Below are 22,453 nucleotides of genomic sequence, written 5' to 3' on the forward strand. Positions count from 1 at the left end.
GAGGAGATGTCAGAGGAAAGCGAACTTATCTCAGCCTTCCTACAATCCTTGACAGATGACTCTACTACCACTGATGATGCTACGGGGTGAACAAACAAGCCAATCCAGATGCTGCTGGATCCAATGAGTAGATGCCTTCAGTTCAAATAGCAGTGTAATTGGACATTCACCTGTACCAGACAACTTACTTACCCTAGCACGCTTCACTATTCCCCCCTCTTTACTTGCAGCAAATCCATAACAATGAAACAGGTGACTTTCATGCTGCTGTCAGGACTGATCTAATTTTAGCTGGGTGAATGATTGCAATTGGCTTTGCCTCATCAGATAATTAATCTATGTCACCATTAATTGGAAAAGAGAATAATTACAGGCAGTGTTGACAGAAATTCTACGCTTCTCCAGATTCCAAGATCTAATTACAACTAGTGAAACCCCATGACCTTAACTAGCACTTAGTACACCTTGGCCACCTTGACCATGCCCATGCGAAGCCCGTCGTCTCTCCAAAGAACCTATTTTTTTGTTATTACAGCTCACACTCTTCTGCTCTCTTCACTCACTGAAAGCTGTCTCCCTCAATCACTTTTCAATATTCAATCTTAATTTTGTGGAAGTTTAGCATTTTCAATGAGCTGGAGATGAATGATTAATGAATAAATTTAAATGCTTCATTTTGTCCATGGATCATTAGTTAAGTCCTTTGTGGGAAGGACCTGAGAAAGGAGTGAAAATTATTGAGACATTAGCCTGGAGCAATCCAGGGGTAAATAGTGTGCACAAAAGGATGTTGTGTGTGCACTATCCACTGGCTTTCTAAAGAACCCTGGGGAAACACTGTTTTCAATTTGGAATCTTAACTGAATCACATTTAGTACTTGTAGAAAATTGATTTTTCTTTCATCATGTTTAAACAATGTCATACTAGTGGTAAACAACACAAAGTCTGCTCTGTATAAATGCTAAAGTGCAAAAAGTGCGAAATCCCTAGATATTTATCATTTCCACGAGAATGAAAAGAAGTTAAAAAGCAAACAATGTTTATATATTAATCTAAATTGTACAAATTATGTTTATGCTCATTAGAATTTTAGTAGCGTCAAGGTTAATGCTGTTAGACTACTCCTTGGAAAATATGTTACCCTTTCCTTCTGAGTTGATAGAGATGCTGTTGTTTTGTTGATAACAACAGATGCCTTCCATACTAGAGGAGACAGAAGGGGGCAGTATGGACACAACAACCTTAGCAAATAACTGACTGAAACATGTCTCAGTATCATGTTATAACACTAAGCATAACATCTCAAACTAAGTCGGCTTGAAAAAAACAAAATAAAACAAGTAAAAATATATATATTTAAATCAAACTGACACATTATCTCTCATGTGGGGGGAAAAAAAAAAGATTTTTTCAGATATTTGGTAAAGTTTCTTTACATAGGTTTTTGGGCCAACTGTATACTATAGAACAAACATTCAGCATGACACTAACTTGGTCGACTGCTCGCAAAGCCACGACGCCACTAGCTCCCTAAAAGCATCTTGAGGAGAAAAATGTTCAGTCCGTCTCATATTCTGTACTGACTATATGGCAATTTCTCAAATGAAGGTGCCTCTCCAGCACATTTATCTGCTCTCCTTGCATCTAATCAATCCCTTAAATAAATGAAAGTGAGCCACAACTAGATGTCATCACATCTATCTGCGGGCGTGCCTCAAAGTGCACACACCTTAATGCTGCTACTCTAAAGAGGATGGACTGTGGAAATACTAATGGGGGGGTGTACTTGACAGCTGAGGGGCATTACATGCTTGTTTCAGTATGATGAGAATAAAACATACAGCACATGCCTCGCTGTGCTGTTGCATACTCTGATACCTCAACGCTGGTTTGGAAGATTTTTTTGTACTTTTGTATCAAGGCATATTTTGCAAGAGGCATGTTGAGAAAATCTGATTTACAGGCAGCATGATTCTCAATTTCTGCCTGGCGCCACCATGCAGACGATGGGCCCGTTTCATTTGGATTCACTTCAGTAATCACTTCTGATCACTGGAGTGAAGCCGAGTGAATCAGAGCAACGTTCTGTCTTCTTAAGCTAACAAAAATTCTGCTCTGAGATCTTTTTAAAACCAGGAAAACTGAGGCGTCCTCTCAAACCGTCCTCTCTTTGTTCATGAGAAAGTGGAGAGTTGAGCCATGGAGCCGATGGAGTCGAGGAAAGAATGTGAGTTGAGAAAGGTGCTACTGTGTCTAAAATATCAATGAGGGAGATGCTGCCAAGTTTTGGAGCACACGAGAGGAAATAGGTTTTCGGTAGTATAACATGAAAGTGCACCCTGGTACACCCTATGTGGTCAGTGCTGATAACACTGTAATCTGGGAAGATTTTCTTTTATATTACTATATAATCGTCTGATTTTTATTCATCTGACTTGAGTGTGTGTTCCTTTAAAGTTTAGGTAACTACAGCATCTGTCATTCAGTCATACAGTACCGCTTAACAATACACTGGAACAGTGTGATTGCCCAGGTGAGTCTTTAATGTGGAGCTCAGCAGAAAAACATGACAAACAAATTCATCAGTATAACAATACATGTTCCTCGCGTTTCCACACTCATTTGATTTCAAAGATATTTATCTTAAGAGGATAATAATTTGTGAAAGTCTCTGACATTTGTGGCTAGCTAGCATGATAATAAATCCATGGCTTGGAACATTTTTTAGTTAATTAGAGTCAATCAATCCAAACTTTGCTCACTTACCGGTGTGAAACCGGAGTATAATGAGCAGAAATCAGCATGGTGATTGGAAAACACAAATTACAGCTGTTAAAGAGAAACTCATCCACTTTTCTTCTGTTGATGCAAATGCCTGCTGCGAGGATTTAAAATTAGCACGGCATTCCTTTAATGGATGTTGAGGCAAAGTGCTCCTCTATAATTAAAAAAACCTGTTAATATCCTCGTAGGCTAAAATAAGAGGGGTTAGTATGATTGCATGACACCTCTTTAAAAGGACACATTGGTCAGTTGGCTATTACACAAAACAAAACTGTATCTGCTTTTATTTAGTTTTATTTAAATCATGGAACCAGTTTGCCTAACACTACTTAGATTCACTGTATGCTGTGTATATATTAAGGTGCTTTTTCCCCCATGTTTATCCGCATTATGAGCAAATGAAGTAACCCTACATAATGGTGTGTGACCATACCAGTGAGATGGTCAGCACTGCTGCCTCAGTAAGATCATGTGGCATGTTAATGAACTTCGCTGACATATGGGACAGTCTTTGCTATTAAAGGCTGTGTATATCTCTATGTTCAGGGCTACATTCATATATTCCTGACATATTCCACGCACCTTTCATTCATGGTGTAATGATGTGAATAATGACCTGCTGATGTTAACAGTACCATCTGATCTAGGGTCCCAGACAGTAACATGACATAACCTCCCGGCTGCTTGTGTCCACGATATATATATATATGACCTCACCGCTGGATGTAATTTCTTTTCAAGAGCTCTTGGAAAGGGAGAGCTTATGTTGTTGAGCTCATGTCGTCAAGGCTGGTAACAGCAGCTTGCCATTGTATTAATTATTGTCAGGGAATCCAAGGGGTGTAGATAATACAGAATGCACTGGTTGGTCCCATTTGTTTCACTTGTCAGTGGAGTGAATAATTGGGAGTGCTGACCATATTAGACACAGAGAATTTCTAAAAGATACGACTCAAACTGTTGCAACACAAAAGTACTGCTTGGAAATTAAAAAGCTTAATGTGTGAGAATTTCAAATCAGTATGGAATAATTTACCAGCTTCTCATTGCCAAAGGAATTTACTGAAGTTTAACTCTGACAGCAGTCATTCTGATACACAATGAAACGGCTCCGATTGTGAGGGAAACTGTTTACTGCGTCCTACTTTTTTTTGTTTTGTTTGTCCAAGAATTAAGTTTCTTTTGGTGAATGGCAAAAAACGTTAAGTGTCAGATATTTTGCACCCTGACTTCATTCTTCAAAGGTTTGAGAACATTGATACAATTCTAGTAGAAGAGGGGTTGCTAATACAATGGGGCTCATCTTGCAATTCTCCCAAGGAATAACTATCAGTCCTGCTACAGCAGCTTCAGCGTCCCTAGGTGACCGCGCCACTGAGCCCGTGTTCGCTCCATCGCACCCCACTCCACGCCTGCTGCCACCCTGAAGGTAGATGCATCACGCTGGGGAGACTGCACAACAGCAGCCCCCTCTCCTCCAGCCCCCAAACCTTCTCCACGGCACAGTGGCCTCCTGCGGCCCCTATACACAACTTTGGGTCTCCATTACAGCCCCGGTCCCAGCAGCCCAGACTCTCCCTCAGGTGAGTCTCCATACCACCTCCGTGTGTCGTCCCACCTGAACTGCACAACTGGTATCCTTTTGTCATTTGAGAATGCCACAACACACACACATATTGTGCACACGCACGCATACACACACACACACACACACACACACACACACACACACACACACACTCTCTCTCCTGTGCTCACTCTGGAGGGGACACCGCCTGTTCCTTTCTGCTCACCTCCCGGCTGCCGACTGACTCTCTGAGCCGTGTCTGTGGTGGCTACGCCATGTGTGGGGATCTAGGGGTTTAAAACAGCAGGCCTCCCAATACTCCCTGAATGGCAAATATAAGTGCTTCCAATTTATTACACAGTGGACGTTTTATGAATCATCTCTGACTAACTTTGATCTGAAATGACAAGCATGTGCTAATCGGTCCCGATATCCAAAAAAAAGTGCTAAAAAAACAGGAAACAGAAAACTGGATGAGTTGAGATTTTACAATTAATTGAAATAAACTGAACCTGCTAGTACAAATATTGCACTTTTGATGACCCTTTCTTCCGTTTTTCACAATTATAACAACTACCTCTGATTAAGCAGCCTGTTCCTTTAATGCCAATGCTACATTTTTTTAGAACTAATCTCTCTATAGTATAGTATACGGTTTGGTTTCCAAATCCAAAAATGGTGCAAAATAATTCCACACAACTGTAAACTCTTCCAAGATTGGGGAGGGAGGCATAAAGAGAGCCCTGCTTGTGTTCATACATACAGTTAACTGGAACTAAGGGGGATCTTTAAATGTAACTTCTAAGAGCCTTGTAATGAGTATTTACTGTAACATGCAGTTTGCATTAATTTTGTCTCACCAAAGTGTTTCTGAAGAGGCTCCCCGCAGCATTTTCAGCTTTCCTCCTTTTAATATATTTTTTATCATTAAAAAGGGGCTTTAAACTGCAGCACTTTTGCTAAAACACAAATTACAACTTTCACTTTATAGGTTGCCATACCACACCACACTTAGTTAACAAAATATTTTACAAACAAGATGATATCACCCTCTCCATGATATTAATATGATATGTTCTCTGATCTGTAAACAGCTGGTTATCTTGCTTTTCCACGATAAGAGAAAGTGCTGAGGATTTACGCTTGGTGAGCACATTTGGGCTGAATCTTTCACACGTCACAAATTGCAGATGGGAAGCAGTGATCTTGAACAGCCGATCACATTTCCGTGACCATCTGACACCTTCCATTTAGGAAAATAATACTTTCTATCTTAGCATACCCCTCTGCAACAGCCAGCAAAAGGAATTATGCCTGGTAGACTTTGCTATTCACAACTTTGGAGCTTCTCCTGTTGTTTTGTTTCATTGCACTGATTAGATTAAATGTTCGCTCTTTAATCAGTTACCCAAGGCCACGATAATGCTGACAGTTTGTGTTTTGCTTCATTTTTATGTGTTGTAATGGGCACAAAATTATGCTGAAGGAAACAATAAGGAAGCATGATATAATGCAAGCATTACATATGAAGATGCGTAGTATCTGGGGGTAAAATCAGGGGCTTATTCACCAAACAGAGTAGATGGTCAGTGGCTGGGAGCTTTGTCTGCTCTTAAAAGCTTATATTATGAGTATACTGCAGTATTTAAATCTGATCTAACTGCGGTTATTTACACTAACACCCCTCCTTTTTTCATAATGTTGAAGACAAAAAAAAAAAAAAAGACTTTTTACCCATAGAGGTAGATATGCTATCTGAGTAATATGACAGAAAGAAATGAGTCGGGTTAACTGGTACAGAGAGTTGTAAATCACTGTAGTGTGATTCTTTGTCTCAAAGGGTTTAATTAGTCTAGAAATTCTTCTCTTATCTGATGACCCCCCCCCCCTCCCTCTGCACACTGCAACAACTTACAACCATAAACGCCCTGCAATCTGAAGACCAGTGGCCTCAGGAGACTGAGTTGCTACAAAGAGCTGAAAGAGTTGGAAATGGTCATTTTATTGCGTTAGAATAGCTCGCTCGAGACTTGGGTAATGTAGTGCTAACTGTGTGCTGGTAAAGATAACAATATGTGACTCCAAAGTGAAATACAGTGAATTACTGTAGTGCTGTGCAGTGTCAAGACCTCTGGAAATGAGGTAACGAAATAATCGTGGTAAACAGTAAAACAAAGTGCTTTCATAGTGGTTTCAAACTGCTAATTAATATTAGAGTAGTATAGTTTTCCTTCTGTGACGATGATTATTTGAGATGCAGCGCACAATCTAATCAGTCATCACCGCAGAGTTCATGTAGAATGAATTTCCTCGGCATAACTACAAGTTGGGGATTAGCAGGCTGTGTGCTTGTCAAACACTTGAACATCAAAACAGCATTGTGGTGCCTTCTTATTATAAATGCTACCAATGTATGGTCCGCTATTGCTTGACGGTAGCATGGCGCTGCTCTCTTTCATAGTATATGAACAAAGCCATTTATCCCTATCTGTCATTTCTTAAGTTGTGAAGTACCTGTCACTTCTGGTCCCATGGGAGTCCTACATGTAAGTGTATTTACTCTAATTGAGCTCTTTATGTAATTGACAGTTTATTCTGGCCTAATAAATCCTTTCTAACGGTTTCTGATTAGCTGTGTGAGCATTTTGTTTGCTTTTTGAGGTGATTATATCACCTTATATTCATGTGATGGGGGTAAATGAAGGAATCCTAATTTTGAGATGAGATGTTTCTGAGTTTTTGAAAGCTCTCGTTGTTGTTGAACTGTATGCAGCTATACCAAAGTGATTTGACAGATTAATAATTTAGCAATGGAACTACTTAGTGCCTCACAGCTGTTAGTTTGTTGTGGTGGTGACAGAGTGTTTGGTGCAATCCATAAGTTCATATGAGCATTCCCAACCAGGAGTTTTACTATGTGATTCATCAAGCCACTTCCTTTAGTGGATTCACTTTGATCTTATAGACTTGGAGGATCTCTGGGGGCAAAAATGCAGGTGTATGGATATAAACACTCCAGCAGAACTACTGTGCACTAATGGACACTGTATTAGGTTACAGCCCTTGGTGTTTTCAAGCCTTATGTTTTTAACAATGAACTGATCAGACATGGTAATAATGAATGAAAACAATATATATGTTCTTTATTTGTGCTTGTTGTTTTTTTTTTTAACTTTATGTCCCTTCTGTACATGTGTGGCATTTCATAGTGCTGCTTCAGTGTCACACTAAAATGTAGAAAAAAGGAGGGTATTATCTGCTTTTAATTAAACATGATAAAAGTCTGCACAGTTGTCTGTACATTGAGGTGGGTGCTGTTTATTATACAGATGTATAACTTCAGTTTGTGTAGAGCACCTTCTTTTGAAGGACTAGTAGGAGCAGAATGAGATGAGGGGTTATTTTGGCGATGGAGATTAAGGCAGGGGCTTTTTGTCATTTGTGCGAGACAAGCCATTCATCCATCCAGTTCACAGCCAAAAAAAGGCTGGTCCCAGAAATTAGCAGTTTCAGCTCAGCAGCAAAGTCGTCGGGCTGTGAAGGCAGAGAGAAATTGACTAATTAGCAATGCGCACTAAAACTTGACGGTTCTCTCTATAACAGCGAGGGAAAGACTCGGTTTTTCTCCCCCTTTCTCTTTTCTTTCTTCCATAGATGTTTGAAATCGCAGTCATTTACGCTCGACAGTTTTTACAATAGCCTTGAGCCATAATTTTGCGAGTCTCTCCAGCATCCATACCCCTGCATGGTCTCTCTCCACCGGCCATGCACGACCGTTTCTCTCCCCAACCGTGGATTTCCTATTACTCTCGTTACGACTCACTGAGCCCCAGGCCCAAGGATAATGATGTGTTGTTTCTTGGTAGCATAATTTGTCACACGTATATTTCTTCTTCTTCTTCTCTTGCAGAAAGCACAGCTCCCTCTCACACACTCACACACTTCTTGTTAATTCAGAAGAACAAATGATCAACGTCAACAAATAACCCGAAATAGTGACTTTATGAGTTGGAATCAATGGTTATTTTGAGACGCCATAGACTTTAAAGGAAAAAGGACATTTCTTAAAAGGAGAACAAAGGAAAATTCAAGTGAGATTATTGGGAACCCGAAGCTTACTTTCCTTTTTTTTTGGTCAAGAGCTGAAGTCAGGTAAGTTTGGCTCCTTCTCAGGCAAGCTGCTCACATCATTTAGTTGTGACAGGCGCTTTTAGAGAATCTGGCGACAACGGTTACGGCACGCTTGTGTCAAGTTTACACACATTACGCACATGGAAATAGCTTTTGTAACAGTCTAAGTATGAAAAAGATATGCACATCCCATTTAACTTTAGCGAAAGCTGCATTTCAGTGAATATTTTGTCGATACTCACGTCCGCTTAACTCAGGTAGGCTAAAAAAGCAAAACGCACCCGTACCGCTGCTGACGGCTCGGAGACAAACTAATTGCTTTTGTATGACTCCGTAAATCTGTGCGATGTGTAATGTCCTCATTGTGGGGGTGTGCAGCAAGGCAGGAGAAGGGATAAGTGTTGGCTGAATGCTGCATGTTATCCGTCCACCGTAGCGGCTGTCTCTTTTTTCCTTATCCGACAACTTCAGCCGCGTTACCGAGGGGGGGAAAGCGCCGCAGCATCTCCGTATCCTCCGATTTTTTTTTCTTTCTTTTTTTTTTTTTGTTTTGACAGCGCCCTTCAAACATCAGCCTCCATTTAAAACCATCCGCTTCTTGAGTTAAGAATGAATAAGAGTGGCACGCTGTGGGAACTGCTGCGTTTTTGTTTGTTGCTTTACGACCAGAGCTCAAAGTTGAAGGCGAATGAAGCCGTGCTGGATGTAGATTGTCGCCGGCTGGCGTGGCATGACGGCTCTTCCCCGCTGGATGGACGGGCGATCTGTTCAATAACTTATTCGAGAAATCGTTTTCTGCTGTAATAGTTGACTGATAGCGATGTATAGGCAACGTGTGTTGTGGAAATAAATGACCTGAGGTAAATGGCTTGCATGGTTTATTTGTTGCCTAGGTGGCGTTCACATTCAGGAAGTCATGTCCAGATCGGGTGATAGAACATCCACCTTTGACCCAACACACAGTGACACCCTGCTGCATGGGCTCAATCTCTTGTGGCGAAAGCAGCTTTTCTGTGATGTGACTCTGACTGCCCAGGGACAGCAGTTCCACTGCCACAAAGCTGTGTTGGCATCTTGCTCCCAGTATTTCAGATCCCTCTTTTCCTCCCATAATGTAATCAACAATGAAGGAAGCAAAGGGGACCAGGGCAGCAGTGGGACCCCTTCATCCTCTCCTGATGACAAGCTGGTGACCACCAGCACCAGGCCCATAAATAACCTAGTGCTCCAGGGCTGCTCCTCCATTGGACTACGATTAGTGCTGGAGTACCTGTATACTGCCAATGTTACTCTTTCCCTGGACACAGTGGAAGAGGTGCTGTCAGTCAGCAAGATCCTCAATATCCCCCAGATTACCAAGCTTAGCGTGCAGTTCCTTAATGACCAGATCTCTGTGCAGAACTACAAGCAGATCTGCAAGATTGCTGCACTCCATGGACTGGATGAGACCAAGAAGCTGGCCAACAAGTACCTGGTGGAGGATGTGCTGCTGTTGAACTTTGAGGAGATGTGTGCCATGCTAGATGCTCTGCCACCCCCAGTGGAGTCAGAGCTGGCTCTCTTCCAGATGTCAGTCCTCTGGCTGGAGCATGACCGGGAGACTCGCATGCACTATGCACCGGACCTTATGAAGAGGCTACGCTTTGCCCTTATACCTGCCCCAGAGTTGGTGGAGAGAGTTCAGTCTGTTGACTTCATGAGGAGTGACCCTGTGTGCCAGAAACTACTCCTGGATGCCATGAACTACCACCTGATGCCCTTCAGGCAGCACTGCAGGCAGACCATGGCCAGCAGGTGAGAACGAGACAGATAAACACTCAGACATAAATTCACACAATCACACCACAGAGCTGTTTGAGACTGGGCAGTGGTTAATTAAATGCCTCCCACTTGTTAAATTTGAACAAATTACAGACACAAGCATTATGCACTTGCTCATGTATTGATCCCACCGCCTGTTTAATGTAGAGCATGTAGGTGGTCGGTGTAGACCATGTAGGCAGTGTGGCATTTCAGGACTAGTTCATGAGGATTTTGGTGCTCCTGTAACATAATACCTGCTGCCAGAGGTCGTGATGCACTCTGTGCTCCACTGTATCCATCATTACAATGTTCCCTCCTGTTTTACAAAAGAAAACATGTCTTTATTTCCTCACACATCTGTGCAATTACTCTCTAATCAGTGTAGACAAGATTGCTACAATCTAGATAAAGGTTATGCATTTGATTTGTAGCAACTCTCGTGAATACAATTTGAAATGCTGTAATTGAATTGTGACCAGAATTAAATGGTAATTGCAAGATGCTTATGATCCAAGTACAGAGATGCCCTGTTACTGATATTACAATGAAGACAAATATAATACATTCAAAATGTTTGTTTGTTTTTTTTTTAAATTTGATTTGATGTTTAGAATTCCTTTTCATGAGTTGGACAATGCTGCTTACATTCGTGTTGCATGCACGTGTCTCACTCACACAAAAACATGGCTTACTTTCATGTTTGTCCTGATCTGCACTTTTAGGGCTGGTTAGTACATGGCTATTGTCTCTTATGGTGACAACTGATCACAGTCAGACAGCTGAGACTTTTTTTTTTTTTAATCGATAGTATCAATATTCAGTTGTTGTTGTTTTTTTTTATCACTACACTTGTGAGCCTTGGGGAAAAACAACTAAAAAAAAATTGTGACATGAGAGAATCTAAACTTTATGAAAACATTTGGAAATTACTGAAATAATCAGGACATAAAACCATTCTACAAGTACCTACTTGTACATTATCCCAATAATATATCTGATCCCACATATGGACCTAAACGAGCAAAGATTCAGGAATCCTCATAATTAGTTTCACATGCCACTGTTTCTCTCCCCTCAATTAATCACCATTATCTATGTCCAGGGGCTCATTTGCATATGAATAACCCTAAAACACTTCCGATTGGGCCAGCATGAGGGAGAATACACCGAGGCGACGGTGACTTACCCAAGCATAAAAAAGTAAAATATGGAAAAGGGAAAAAGGTGAATGTGTCTGAATCTAAAGGCCAGCTACTCTTAATGTTTTAGTGCATATTGTGATAAATTGGTAGATTTGTGTTGAAATCCATTAGGAGCCAGATAATGGTCATTGATGTGCAGTAAAGTGCACGGCTTTGAGGTTATATATCATATACAAACAGCAGGAAATTTCCAACAATTGGCTAAGGCATGTCACATGAATCACTGTAGCCAATGAAATGGAGACATTGTATAGGCAGGTTTATGTTCTCAATTGTGCTTTTAGCCTCCAGCATGGCACCCTACAGGACTGTCCTCGCTTCACAGCTAATTGAAAAGATATCTTTAGAGTGCAATAACGATCCAATAACACATCAAAACGATTGAGCAATTTTTATTAATCACAATAAATGTGGTCGCATATTTCCTGATTAGCAATCTTGAGTTTAGTAGAAGTACTTGGATAAGAAGCAGTTATTCATCTAGCTGTGCATTTATTCTTTATTTTATTCACAGATTAATTCATTCATACAATCAGCATCAGCAAAGTGAAAAATAAAAATACTCCAGGGAAGCTCTGTTAATATCGTCGTAGTAAATCAAGGAATTAAAGGTGTCAGGTTGAAGCTGTGCTTGTGTTTTTGTGTTTGCATGTTTTATTCCAGGCCTTAATATGTCTTTTATTGCATGTTATTGAACACTTGTCCGCACACCCACACTTTTGACATTGCAGAATCCGTTCCAATAAGAGGATGCTGTTACTGGTGGGTGGTTTGCCTCCTGGACCTGATCGTCTCCCCAGTAATTTGGTCCAGTACTATGACGATGAGAAAAAGACATGGAAGATCCTTACAAGTGAGTAGAAAGGCTGTGATTTAAAAAAAAAAAAAATTTTTTTTACATTCATTTATTTATTTATTTATTACCTGAGGCATCCCGTGTTACTGGCTTTTATGATGAGAAATAGTTGTTCCTTTGGATGACTTTAACACTGGTTAATTTTCACCAAAAACGAGGGACAAGAGTTCCCTAAATCCTTCAGGTAATAATGTGTCACTATCACTTTTAATATAAGTTTTTAATCAGAGCGTGACTTCACAGCACTGTGGAGCGTCATGCATGCTTTCCCTTGTTTTTTTGCTGATATGTGCTGGCAGGATGCACGATGCGATTTACTTGAATCTAATGATCTATTGTGGCTGAGACAGAACGTTAAGGAGTGACATCTTTTCCCAATTACTTTTAAATGCAGCGTGATTACTCGTTCATATTGATCAGCTCATAACACTGAATTAACCCACACATGGTAATACACGGCGTGGCAGTTTAGCCTGTTGACCTGGTGTCGCTGTTGATATTGGGTTTACTTAAGGTGAATAAATAGCACAGAGGGGTTAGTGGAACACTGCAGCTTAAATGTTGATGTCAACCATTCTTAGGTAACAGGGACAACAATGGAAACAAAAGCAAAAATAGATTTTATCTCATTTTATCTTATTTTTTAATATTATAATGAAGGCAAATTGTGATAATTTCCTAGAAAACCTTTGTGAGATTTCAAACACATCCCTGCTGCACTCTCCTCTGTAGAGTGCACTATGCTCTTCTCTCTCTCTCTCTCTGTCTTCCCTGACCTTTTTAAGGCTCACTACTATATTGTTGCCATATTGCAAAGGTCAAAAAAAGAGCTAATGAGAGACCGCGTTTCTCCTTTGCCCCATCATTGCTGGACATATTGAGTTTTTGTCCTGTGTTTTGGTTGCAGTCATATCTCAGGATCACCTATCCATTCATATATATTAGCTATAGGTCTGCTTTCTGTCAGCTCGGCCCTGTGCAGTTTATGTTCTCCCTTTATGGTTCAAATTTGAATAAATCTGGTTTTATGCTTTTGCTGTCGGGTCTTAAAATCACCAGCAGTCTCCGACATGGTTTCTTCCTCTGCTCAAATCATAACATTTCCTGGCAGCAGTCTGATGTTTTAGCTCATGTTTGTCCAAACCTATTAGAGCTTTTTTTTTTTTTTTTTTTTTTTTTAACTGAAGGAGCCATGCATACACAACAGCCTGAAGCTCGCTGTTTATGTTGTTGTTGTTGTTGTTGTTTTTGTCATTAAACTCTCACTCATTGGTACAAACTGCACCAGGCAAAAGGTCAATAGGGATTTCCATCACTCAGAACTAAAAAAGTTAACACTCAAATGGTCCGTGGCCAAGTGGAAGGACAAAACTGCAAAATCATCCCCTTAACACATCAGTGACCACCTGATGTAGCCTCCTCACAATGGATGTGGAATAGAAGATTATTAACATTCAATCATAACTTTTCAATGAGCCGAAACCTGAGAGGGACAGCCTTTGATTAAGACATTCATCAACACAATTTGGGAAGAATCTGATCCCTTTCAGTGTATCTGATGTACACACTGCTCGGTGATTCCAGTGTAAAGTTTGCCATCTAGTGTACCCACAGCAGCGTGGACCAATGCAAGACAAAGGCAGGCACAGATTCAGCCACAATGCTAGGTTGTTCTTTTCTTCTTCTTTAAACCAACCTAATATTAAAATCTGGATCTCCATGCTGCATGTATGGCGTCCATGCAGCATGGCCTAGAACAAAGGAATTCAGCTCAGTGGGATGCAATTGTAGCGGTGTTAAAGGCACATCAGAGATGGAGCAGCAGTGGTGCATTAGCTGTGGAGTCATTCAACCGACCCTGACTGTGCCTCTATGCAGAGGTTTCTGACTCCCTCTAGTGAGCCCTAGAGCTCACTGTAGACCGGAGTGATGGCGTCCATCTCATAGAGGACGTGCTCATCCTGCCCTCCTATGGCTTTTCACACTCTTGGGTTAGTGGACAATTTGGGTTAAAAGGGCACAAATAGGTTAATCGGATTCACTTTCTCAGGTATAAATACTGTAGAAGGAAAAATAATTAATGCATTTATTTTTCAGTGCACAAGATTAGCATAGTAATTCCAGTTATTATACCCTGCTACTGTAATTATCTCACCGTTCACCTACAGTATATCCCAAATGTCCCAAAACCCACCGCAGTACTCTAGATACTGTGGTCTGTGACATATTGTAAAGCAATAATCTTCTTCTCACATGGGTACGAGATGATTTTTAGTATGAGTACAAGTCACTAGACATCAAATAAAAAGCCGCCCATCCATGTCCTATATACTGCTGACTGAATGATAATGTAAATAGCATGTAAGGGAATTTGGCAGTCGTATGGCACTCGTCTTTGAGGTGCACTGGAGGCAGGCAACCTAATCCCCTCGTTTGAGATAAAGCTGTGTTTAGTGTATGTAGTATTAGTTCCTATCTGAGACTTCCCTCCCATAGAGGACCGGCACATGTCAGCCAGCTAGAGTGAGATTGCAGAGAGAGGCCAATTGGAAAGAAATGAGATTCAAGGCTGTCTAATTTTGCAGCAACTGTGATCCATCAGACGGTGGGGAGGTGACAGTGGAAATGACTGATGGAGACAGACAGGTGGGCTTTAACATTTCACTGATTTGTGCTCAAAAAGCACCGGGCCTGAGATTTATTGAGTGAACATGATCATGTTCATTATGACTGTCACCTAAGACCATTTCTCTACATCTCAATGGGGTCACTTTAGCAAAAGAAGATGAAGGAGAGAAAGGGAGCACGAAAACATACACAAAGGAAAATCCTCCATGAGGGGTCCTGCTTCAGCTCTGGGCTGTTTATGCTATACTGCGCTAACATACGACAAGGGGTATCATCCACCCAACATTTTACTTATTGGACAGTGTTGCTAAGCTAGTTTCTAAGAGTCGAATTCCCAAAATAGAAATTGGTGACCTATCCAGTTAAATAAATGCAAGGTTACAAGTAATAATTATCTGATTATTAAGCAATCTGTCAATTACTTTCTCAATCAACTAAATAATTGTTTTATCTACAGAATGTTAAAAAATGTCCATCACATTTCCAAACCAATGATATTCAGTTTACTACCACTAAATACTTTTTTTTCCTGTCCTTTAAAGTGCTGGAGGTTTTTATGGCATCGTTATTCGAAATAGCTGAAGTCACATTCCTGTGACTGGATGGTCCAGAGAATACAAAACAAAAAGAGCAGAAAAACCTCCGTGTGTGTGTGTATATATATGTATATATATATATATATATATATATATATATATATATATATATATATATATATATTTATTATTTAACATTTTGCCTCATGTGAAGAGAAAATAGCAAGAGCACATTCTCCGCCACAACCGGTGCATTATACTGCAACTGAAGCCTGACTGATTTATGAGCAGGTCAGTATTATCTGCCAGTATTAACTATTGGCAGTTCTCCTAATAGTTGCATTTATAATGGCCAATAAATGGAAATTATAGAAAAAAGAAGAGAAGGGAGAAACATCCTGTGGGCAACACCTGTTTGGAAAGTGAGAAACACAACAACTAGCTGATCTGAAGACAGCTGGGCAAAGCATGATAGAGTAAATAAAGACCCACACTAAAAAATATGTTAGGGAAATCTGTTTAGGTTTCATATGTCTGAAAAAAAATGCCGGTCAATATATCAGTATATTGGATTTTTAAAATCACTAAATATCAGTATTGGTATCAATCGTAAAATCATATATTAGTCTGTCTGTAATCGCAAGTTTATAGAAAGTAATCCAGTGAAACTTTCTTTGCTCACCAGCTCTCCATCCAGACTTTTTTTAAACTTCTGTTTGTGTTTTTTGTATCTTGCTCCAAACAAAGAACAAACAGTCTGTGTGAAATTTACTCTGACCACTCCTGTCAAATTACAGAACATTTAGCACTTTCATTATTTCCTATTCAAAAGTTAACATAATACTTCTTAGATGTTCAATAAACCTCTTTGGTCAGTGTCTCGGACAGTAATTGGTAGAAAGGCTTGACCTGTGGGTGTGGTGGAAACATTTAAGAATTAATTGAATTTATTTAAGGAGAGTGTAGATGCCATTTACTTTCCCCCTTTGAGTATAAGAGCGCAAACAGAGTTACACCAGATGTGTTGATGCTCCATCCATCCATCCATCCATCCATCCATTTTCTTATGCTTATCAAATTGAGGGTTGTGGTTGGGCTGGAGCCTATCCCAGCTGTTACTGGTCAAGAAGCGGTGTACAGCTTGAACAGGTCGCCAGTCAATTGATGGCTGTGTTGATTCTGATTAAAAAACAAAAGTTGCACGTGAATCTATTTTCTATATGATTTTGAGACAAAAGAGGTTAAAAAGTTATCCAGATGCTACAAAGAGTGGCTTTTTTTGTTCATGGTTCAGTGGCATAACTTTTACTGTTACATGGTTCTTATTTTAAATGACCTGACAGTTTTATTAAATGTGAGACTTATGGTTAGTGCTTTCTAGACTGCAATGTGTCCTGAACAGAAAAGTACTGGCCTGTTTTTAATTCTCATATTTAATGATACAAAGTAATTGCTAACCACAGTGGATGTTTGAAACCACCAGCACAGTACACCTATAACAGCCAGGGCACACTCACAGGGTACTGTTTATATACAAATTTCTCTCCACATGTTTTTAAAACTGACTTTTTGACTTTTTGTCTGTCACCTAGTAATGCCTTACAACAGCGCACATCACTGCGTGGTGGAGGTGGAGAACTTCCTGCTGCTGCTAGGCGGAGAGGACCAGTGGAACCCCAATGGTACAGTCGCTGCTTTCCACTGATTTCACACAGCAAATTTTTCATGTTCACTTAAACTGGAGTTTATGTAAGTTCAAGCCCATCAAGTTAATGTAACACTTTCAGATGGTTTGAAACACTCATCCTGCAGCCAGATCAGCTCTGAGTGGACAAACAACACTCCAATCAACACTTGTCAATAATTGGCACAGAAAAATTACTGTTGTTTATGATGAAATATTTGCGATGTAGAAGTGTTAAGAGGGCTTTTTGCAAAAAGGTGGCAACACAGTGCCATAGTAAGAAACAAAGACTGTAAATGATCAAAGATTCTTACTCTGCCTTTTTGTTCTTTCACCAGCTATCACAGTAATACAACAGCCAGGCAGATGTACACTGCACTTAGTGAAATTAGTTGTTTATTCAGTTTTGAGAGTAGGAATCAGCTTACTACAAATGCACATCATGAGAGATGATTTGCAGTCTTTTGAATACAACATTACCAAGAGGTGATCTCTCTGTGCTTAGAAAACATGACTTCAGTCAGCTCTTGTTAGCTCAAACAGCAGCAAAAAGGCAAATCATCACGTGTGGGCGGTGATTAATGAAGACTGGGGAGAGTTGCATTTGTGAATTTTATTGGTACACAACAAACAACATTAGAAAAGATGTGGCCAATAAGAACTGATCATTACATTACCATGTCTAAACTGTACAAAAAGAAGCTTTATTTTGAGATAAGTTATTTGTATTCTACTGTTCTGTTTTGCAGGAAAGCACAGCACTAATTTTGTCAGCCGCTATGATCCCAGATTCAACAGTTGGATACAGTTGCCTCCAATGCAGGAGAGGTGAGCCTTTTTTTGTCCTCTCAGAAATGTTGACATCAGTACTAGCTTCTGTTTACTCAGCTTCAGTAACCCATTTTCTCTCATCCGTCTCTCATTACCGTGTTTTGTATATTTCTCAGAATCTCACCACTCATTGCATCACCTAATAAGAAACGGAAACCTTTATGACCTTAGTGAAGTTCACAAGTTTTGGCATTCATGAAGATGCTACTTGGATTCTAGTTGTAATTTGTGAGATCCAACAACTTCACAAGTCTTCTGTTCAGCTGTGATAGCAGATGTGTAGTTCTCTTGGGAAATGGTGTTTAGAAAACCTAAAAATATAAACATCCAAATAAGATAAAAAAAAAAAATGCTACTACTCTTACCTAGGTGTACAAAACCAGCCAACAGAAGAATAAAGTAATGCTCATTGGGCTGTGAACAGACCTATGTGCTGTTTTTTTTGGTTCAAAATCATTTTACAAGGTATTACATCATGCAGAAGTAAGCAAGCCCATTACACAGGCATGAAAACAGATGCTCACAGCCTAGAAGCATGTACATGCTTAACTTATCTCTCGTCTTATGATGTTTTTTTTTGTTTTTTTAAGAATGATTTGCACCTTAGACAGAAGCTGGAAAAAACCAAAAAACAACAGTAGTGATTCTCATCATAGGTTTAATGATGTTGTCTGGTTAATGCGTCCTCCTCAGGAGAGCCAGCTTCTTTGCCTGTCGCCTGGATAAGCACCTGTACGTGATTGGTGGCAGGAACGAGGCGGGCTACCTCTCCAGTGTGGAATCCTACAACCTGGAGACAAATGAGTGGAACTACGTGTCGTCTCTGCCACAGCCTCTGGCTGCCCATGCAGGAGCGGTGCACAATGGCAAGATCTACATATCAGGTCAGTTACAGGAGCTGTACACGAGTCGCATGTATTATTATTATTACGCCTTATTATTATGCAAAAAGGGGCGCTACATGGAGGGAACTGTACAAAAAGACACATTGTGTTTATGGCACAGAGAGGTTAACACATCCATTTAATTACACCACAAAGAAAAACCAACTCCACTCCACAAAAATGATTAAAATCAATGCATCAGGACTGATTATTCATCTTTGTCAAAACTGCCAGCAGTTCAGTTGGAGCTTGAGGTGAGCTTATAGCGGCTAAAGTAGACTTGAGTTTAAAAAAGAGAGAGAGAAAGAGAGAGTGAACCTCTTCTTAGTAACAGCACAGCCCCAGATTACCATCCAATATTACCTCAGACTCCCTCAAGAGATATGTTCATGTAAGTAGCAGAGTTTCTGAAGCCCTGTAAAGAGGCTTGAATGTATACATCAGTTCTTCTTCAAAGAAATGGCCACAGAAATAGTTCAAATTTGTAATGCTTTTTATTAGATATATTTCAATATAACTTTGGTTTGTATAATTCTTCTACTTGCTGACACCAGAAAGTCATATATTAGATTTTAGTGATACGTCAGTGAACCACTCATCACCTCCCTGCAGGAAAATCCGGAAGTGAAACCCTCCTCTTTTACAAACTGACTCTAACCAAAGTTTTCTTGAAGAGCCAAAAACGTTTTTCTTTTCCAGTTATTTACTGTATATCTGGGGATAGTACTACATTTGGATCCAGTATGTCCACGTGCCGCGTGCTGTAGCTCCACAGAGTATTAATGACACACTGCTGTGTTTACCTGTTGCAGGAGGCGTGCACAATGGCGAGTATGTCTCCTGGCTTTACTGCTACGACCCTATAATGGATGTGTGGGCGAGGAAACAAGATATGAACACAAAGCGTGCCATTCATGCTCTGGCTGGGATGAATGACCGCCTGTATGCTATTGGTGGAAACCATTTGAAAGGTAAGCACTCGAGCTTTTCAGACAACGAACAGAAAGCAGGTCAAGATTGATACTTTTTTGAAAAGTACGTGTGAAAATCATGTTGCCATTGTGAGCAGGCAGTGACCTTAATTACCCTGTGCAACACTGTAGCCTCCATTTCTCGCACTCTTTAGTATTCATAGTACAAAATGTGAAAAAGAACAAAAACGTGTGCTGTTCATTTGCATTTGTTCAGGAAAACTGAATGTGGTCATGGGAATTATGACAAGCTCAGCTTGTCTCTCTTTGAATCCTCTTTAGCTACGCTCTTTCGTTAAAACACTGTTAAACAGATGTGTTCAGTTGGCTCTTCACTGCTGCAAATTCGGCTCATAAAAAACCTGCACGTGCCTCTGAGTATGACTGTGTCCATATCCAAACTCGTGTTTCCTCACGCTCACCGTAGGAGCGAATCTGTGCACACCGATGGCTGTCTTGCTGGTTTGTGTTTGTGAGTTGGTGGTGAGGGAAGAAACCTTGAGATGTAGTGAAACTGTGAGGGAGGTGGAACCGAATGCGGCAGATGGAAGAACAACAAAAATTTGTCTCTATCAGCAAATAGACAAAAAAAAAGTAACATGTCTGCAAGAGTTTAACTAAAGGGGAAACCCATCAACTGGACACAAGGAACATACTGGACACACTGGCGAGAACAGAATAAAGATTCAAACCATGAGAAGCAAAATAAAGCCTAACGCCTAAAGCATTATGTTGAGAAAGAGAACGGCTGTGGTCAAATATCAAATTGCGCAAATTCTTTAAATACTAAATATAAATGCTTCAAAGCTTCCTTTATTACCTCCTTTAGCACAGGATAAACTGAACCATCCTTTAGTAAAGGAAAGAACGTAATGCCACATAGTGAGGGACTGTAATAAAATTAGCTTTTTGTCAAGGCGTCGCTTTAAATCAAAACTTTAACTATATTAACGTTTTTTTTTTTAAAGATTATTATAGTTCTGTTTGCCTTAGTTATGCTCACTGTTGTATTGACAGGCTTTAGGAGTCATTCATTTTTTTTTTGGGGTCAGCTGGGATAGGCTAAGTGAAGGATAGAATGAATTGACTGAATGAATAGTTTCAAGAAAAAGGAGGAAAGGAGTTACACTGGACCATCTCCCCAGCAGGAAAAAATAAGAAAAGATTTCTCTCATTTCGTAGGATATAGAGCGTGCTCTTTTTTTCTTTAAAATTCATATCTTTTTAGTGAAATAATATTTTTTCAGCGGTGATTCCTGTAAGAGCACAATGGGGTCGTTTCAATATGGCACACATCTGCTGTCATGTTGTTAACCAGCCTTGTGTCAGTGCATTCACGTGGTGGTTTGTGTGGATTTCATTTACAGTGGTACTGTAGCGCAAGCACATGAAACCAAAACGGTCTGAAACCTGATTGGTCCACAGGAATGTTTGACTTTAGCGTTTTTGGTCTAGTTTTCTTTTTGTGATGTGATGATGAGTTCAGGTTTTATGCTATTGTTAAGGGTACTGAGTTTTTTTAGTTCGATTAATAAAAAATAATGGTATACTCATAAATTAGATTATGAGTACAACATTATTATTACACACCAATTAGATAGATTAGTAATTAATTAATACAACAAACTCATGCATTTTAAGAAACTTAGAAAATAATCTCTTAGAAGTACACAGGAGCCAGCGCCAGTTTGTGGAATCCGCCATGTTGCTTCGCCATCTTGAATGCATTTATTCCTGATATTGTCGCAATTATTTACTGCCTACAGATTAGACATGCGAGTGTCAAGCGTAAGTGTAGAGCAATGTTACACAAATTTCAAAGACAATTTCACTTGACAGTTGCTAACAGTTGGTAACAGAGGCTAACAGCAGCTAACAGCGGCAAAAAACAGAACTTACTGACAAGAGCAGTCCAGGATATCCTCAGCAACTCACCTCACAATCACTGTCTTCGGTCAAAAGTGAGCTTCACTGACTCATCGGCTTGTATCGGACTCCTTTCACAAAGCTTTACAGCCAAGGTTAATATCAGACTGATAGCCTACCCAGATAGCTAAAAGAATTACTTTGCTAGCTGGGTGAATGGTAACTAAAATATCCCAAAACATTTAATGTAAGTATTGATATTATTAAAATCTATTAAAATATAGTGTGTGCAAAACCGGTAATACAAACATGGTGGCCAGCCACAGCTGTTATGGGGTATAGTCTAAATTTAATGTTTTTGATCTCTCCTGTCTAAAACATGTTTGTCCCAAAGCGGCCACCGTAGCTGCCTGTCTTTGCTTCCTGCTGTCTTGTGTTGAGTGCCTTCTGTGTTCCTCTGCCTCTGTTATCACATTCAGTGTGAGTCTTCTTGTGTTGGCGTTAGTTATTTGTCTTTTGGGTTATTTCCTGTATTTCTTTGATATATTGTTTTCTTTCTTTGTTGGATTGCTAGTTGGATCGGGGTGATTGTGGCTCAGGAGGTGGAGTGGGTTGTCTTTTAATCAAATGGTTGGTTGTTTAATCTCCGGCTCCTGCAGTCTGCGTGCCAGAGTGTCTTTGGGCAAGACACTTGCACCTGATGAATCCA

General features: G+C 40.1%; 2 protein-coding genes across 3 annotated transcripts in view; both read left to right on the forward strand.

Moving 5' to 3' along the window:
• The window catches only part of LOC120726725 (coiled-coil domain-containing protein 178), a 28,911-nt gene extending 20,257 nt beyond the window's left edge, over window positions 1-8,654 (forward strand). For both annotated transcript variants that reach the window (XR_005694378.1, XM_040020614.1), the window contains exon 20: window positions 1-8,654. Coding sequence is in view for 1 of the 2 variants with exons in the window: in XM_040020614.1 (XP_039876548.1) it covers window positions 1-90 (90 nt within the window). In the remaining variant the exon portion in view is untranslated.
• The window catches only part of klhl14 (kelch-like family member 14), a 20,344-nt gene continuing 6,286 nt past the window's right edge, over window positions 8,396-22,453 (forward strand). The window contains exons 1-7 of the mRNA XM_040020659.1: window positions 8,396-8,504; window positions 9,377-10,277; window positions 12,220-12,341; window positions 17,101-17,190; window positions 17,942-18,020; window positions 18,717-18,907; window positions 19,720-19,878. Of these exons, the coding sequence (XP_039876593.1) occupies window positions 9,400-10,277; window positions 12,220-12,341; window positions 17,101-17,190; window positions 17,942-18,020; window positions 18,717-18,907; window positions 19,720-19,878 (1,519 nt within the window). The 5' untranslated portion in view covers window positions 8,396-8,504; window positions 9,377-9,399. The remainder of the gene's footprint in view (window positions 8,505-9,376; window positions 10,278-12,219; window positions 12,342-17,100; window positions 17,191-17,941; window positions 18,021-18,716; window positions 18,908-19,719; window positions 19,879-22,453) is intronic.

The sequence above is a fragment of the Simochromis diagramma genome, unplaced genomic scaffold (assembly GCF_900408965.1).
Source record: "Simochromis diagramma unplaced genomic scaffold, fSimDia1.1 OVJJ01000205.1, whole genome shotgun sequence".
Taxonomy (NCBI): Eukaryota; Metazoa; Chordata; class Actinopteri; order Cichliformes; family Cichlidae; genus Simochromis; species Simochromis diagramma.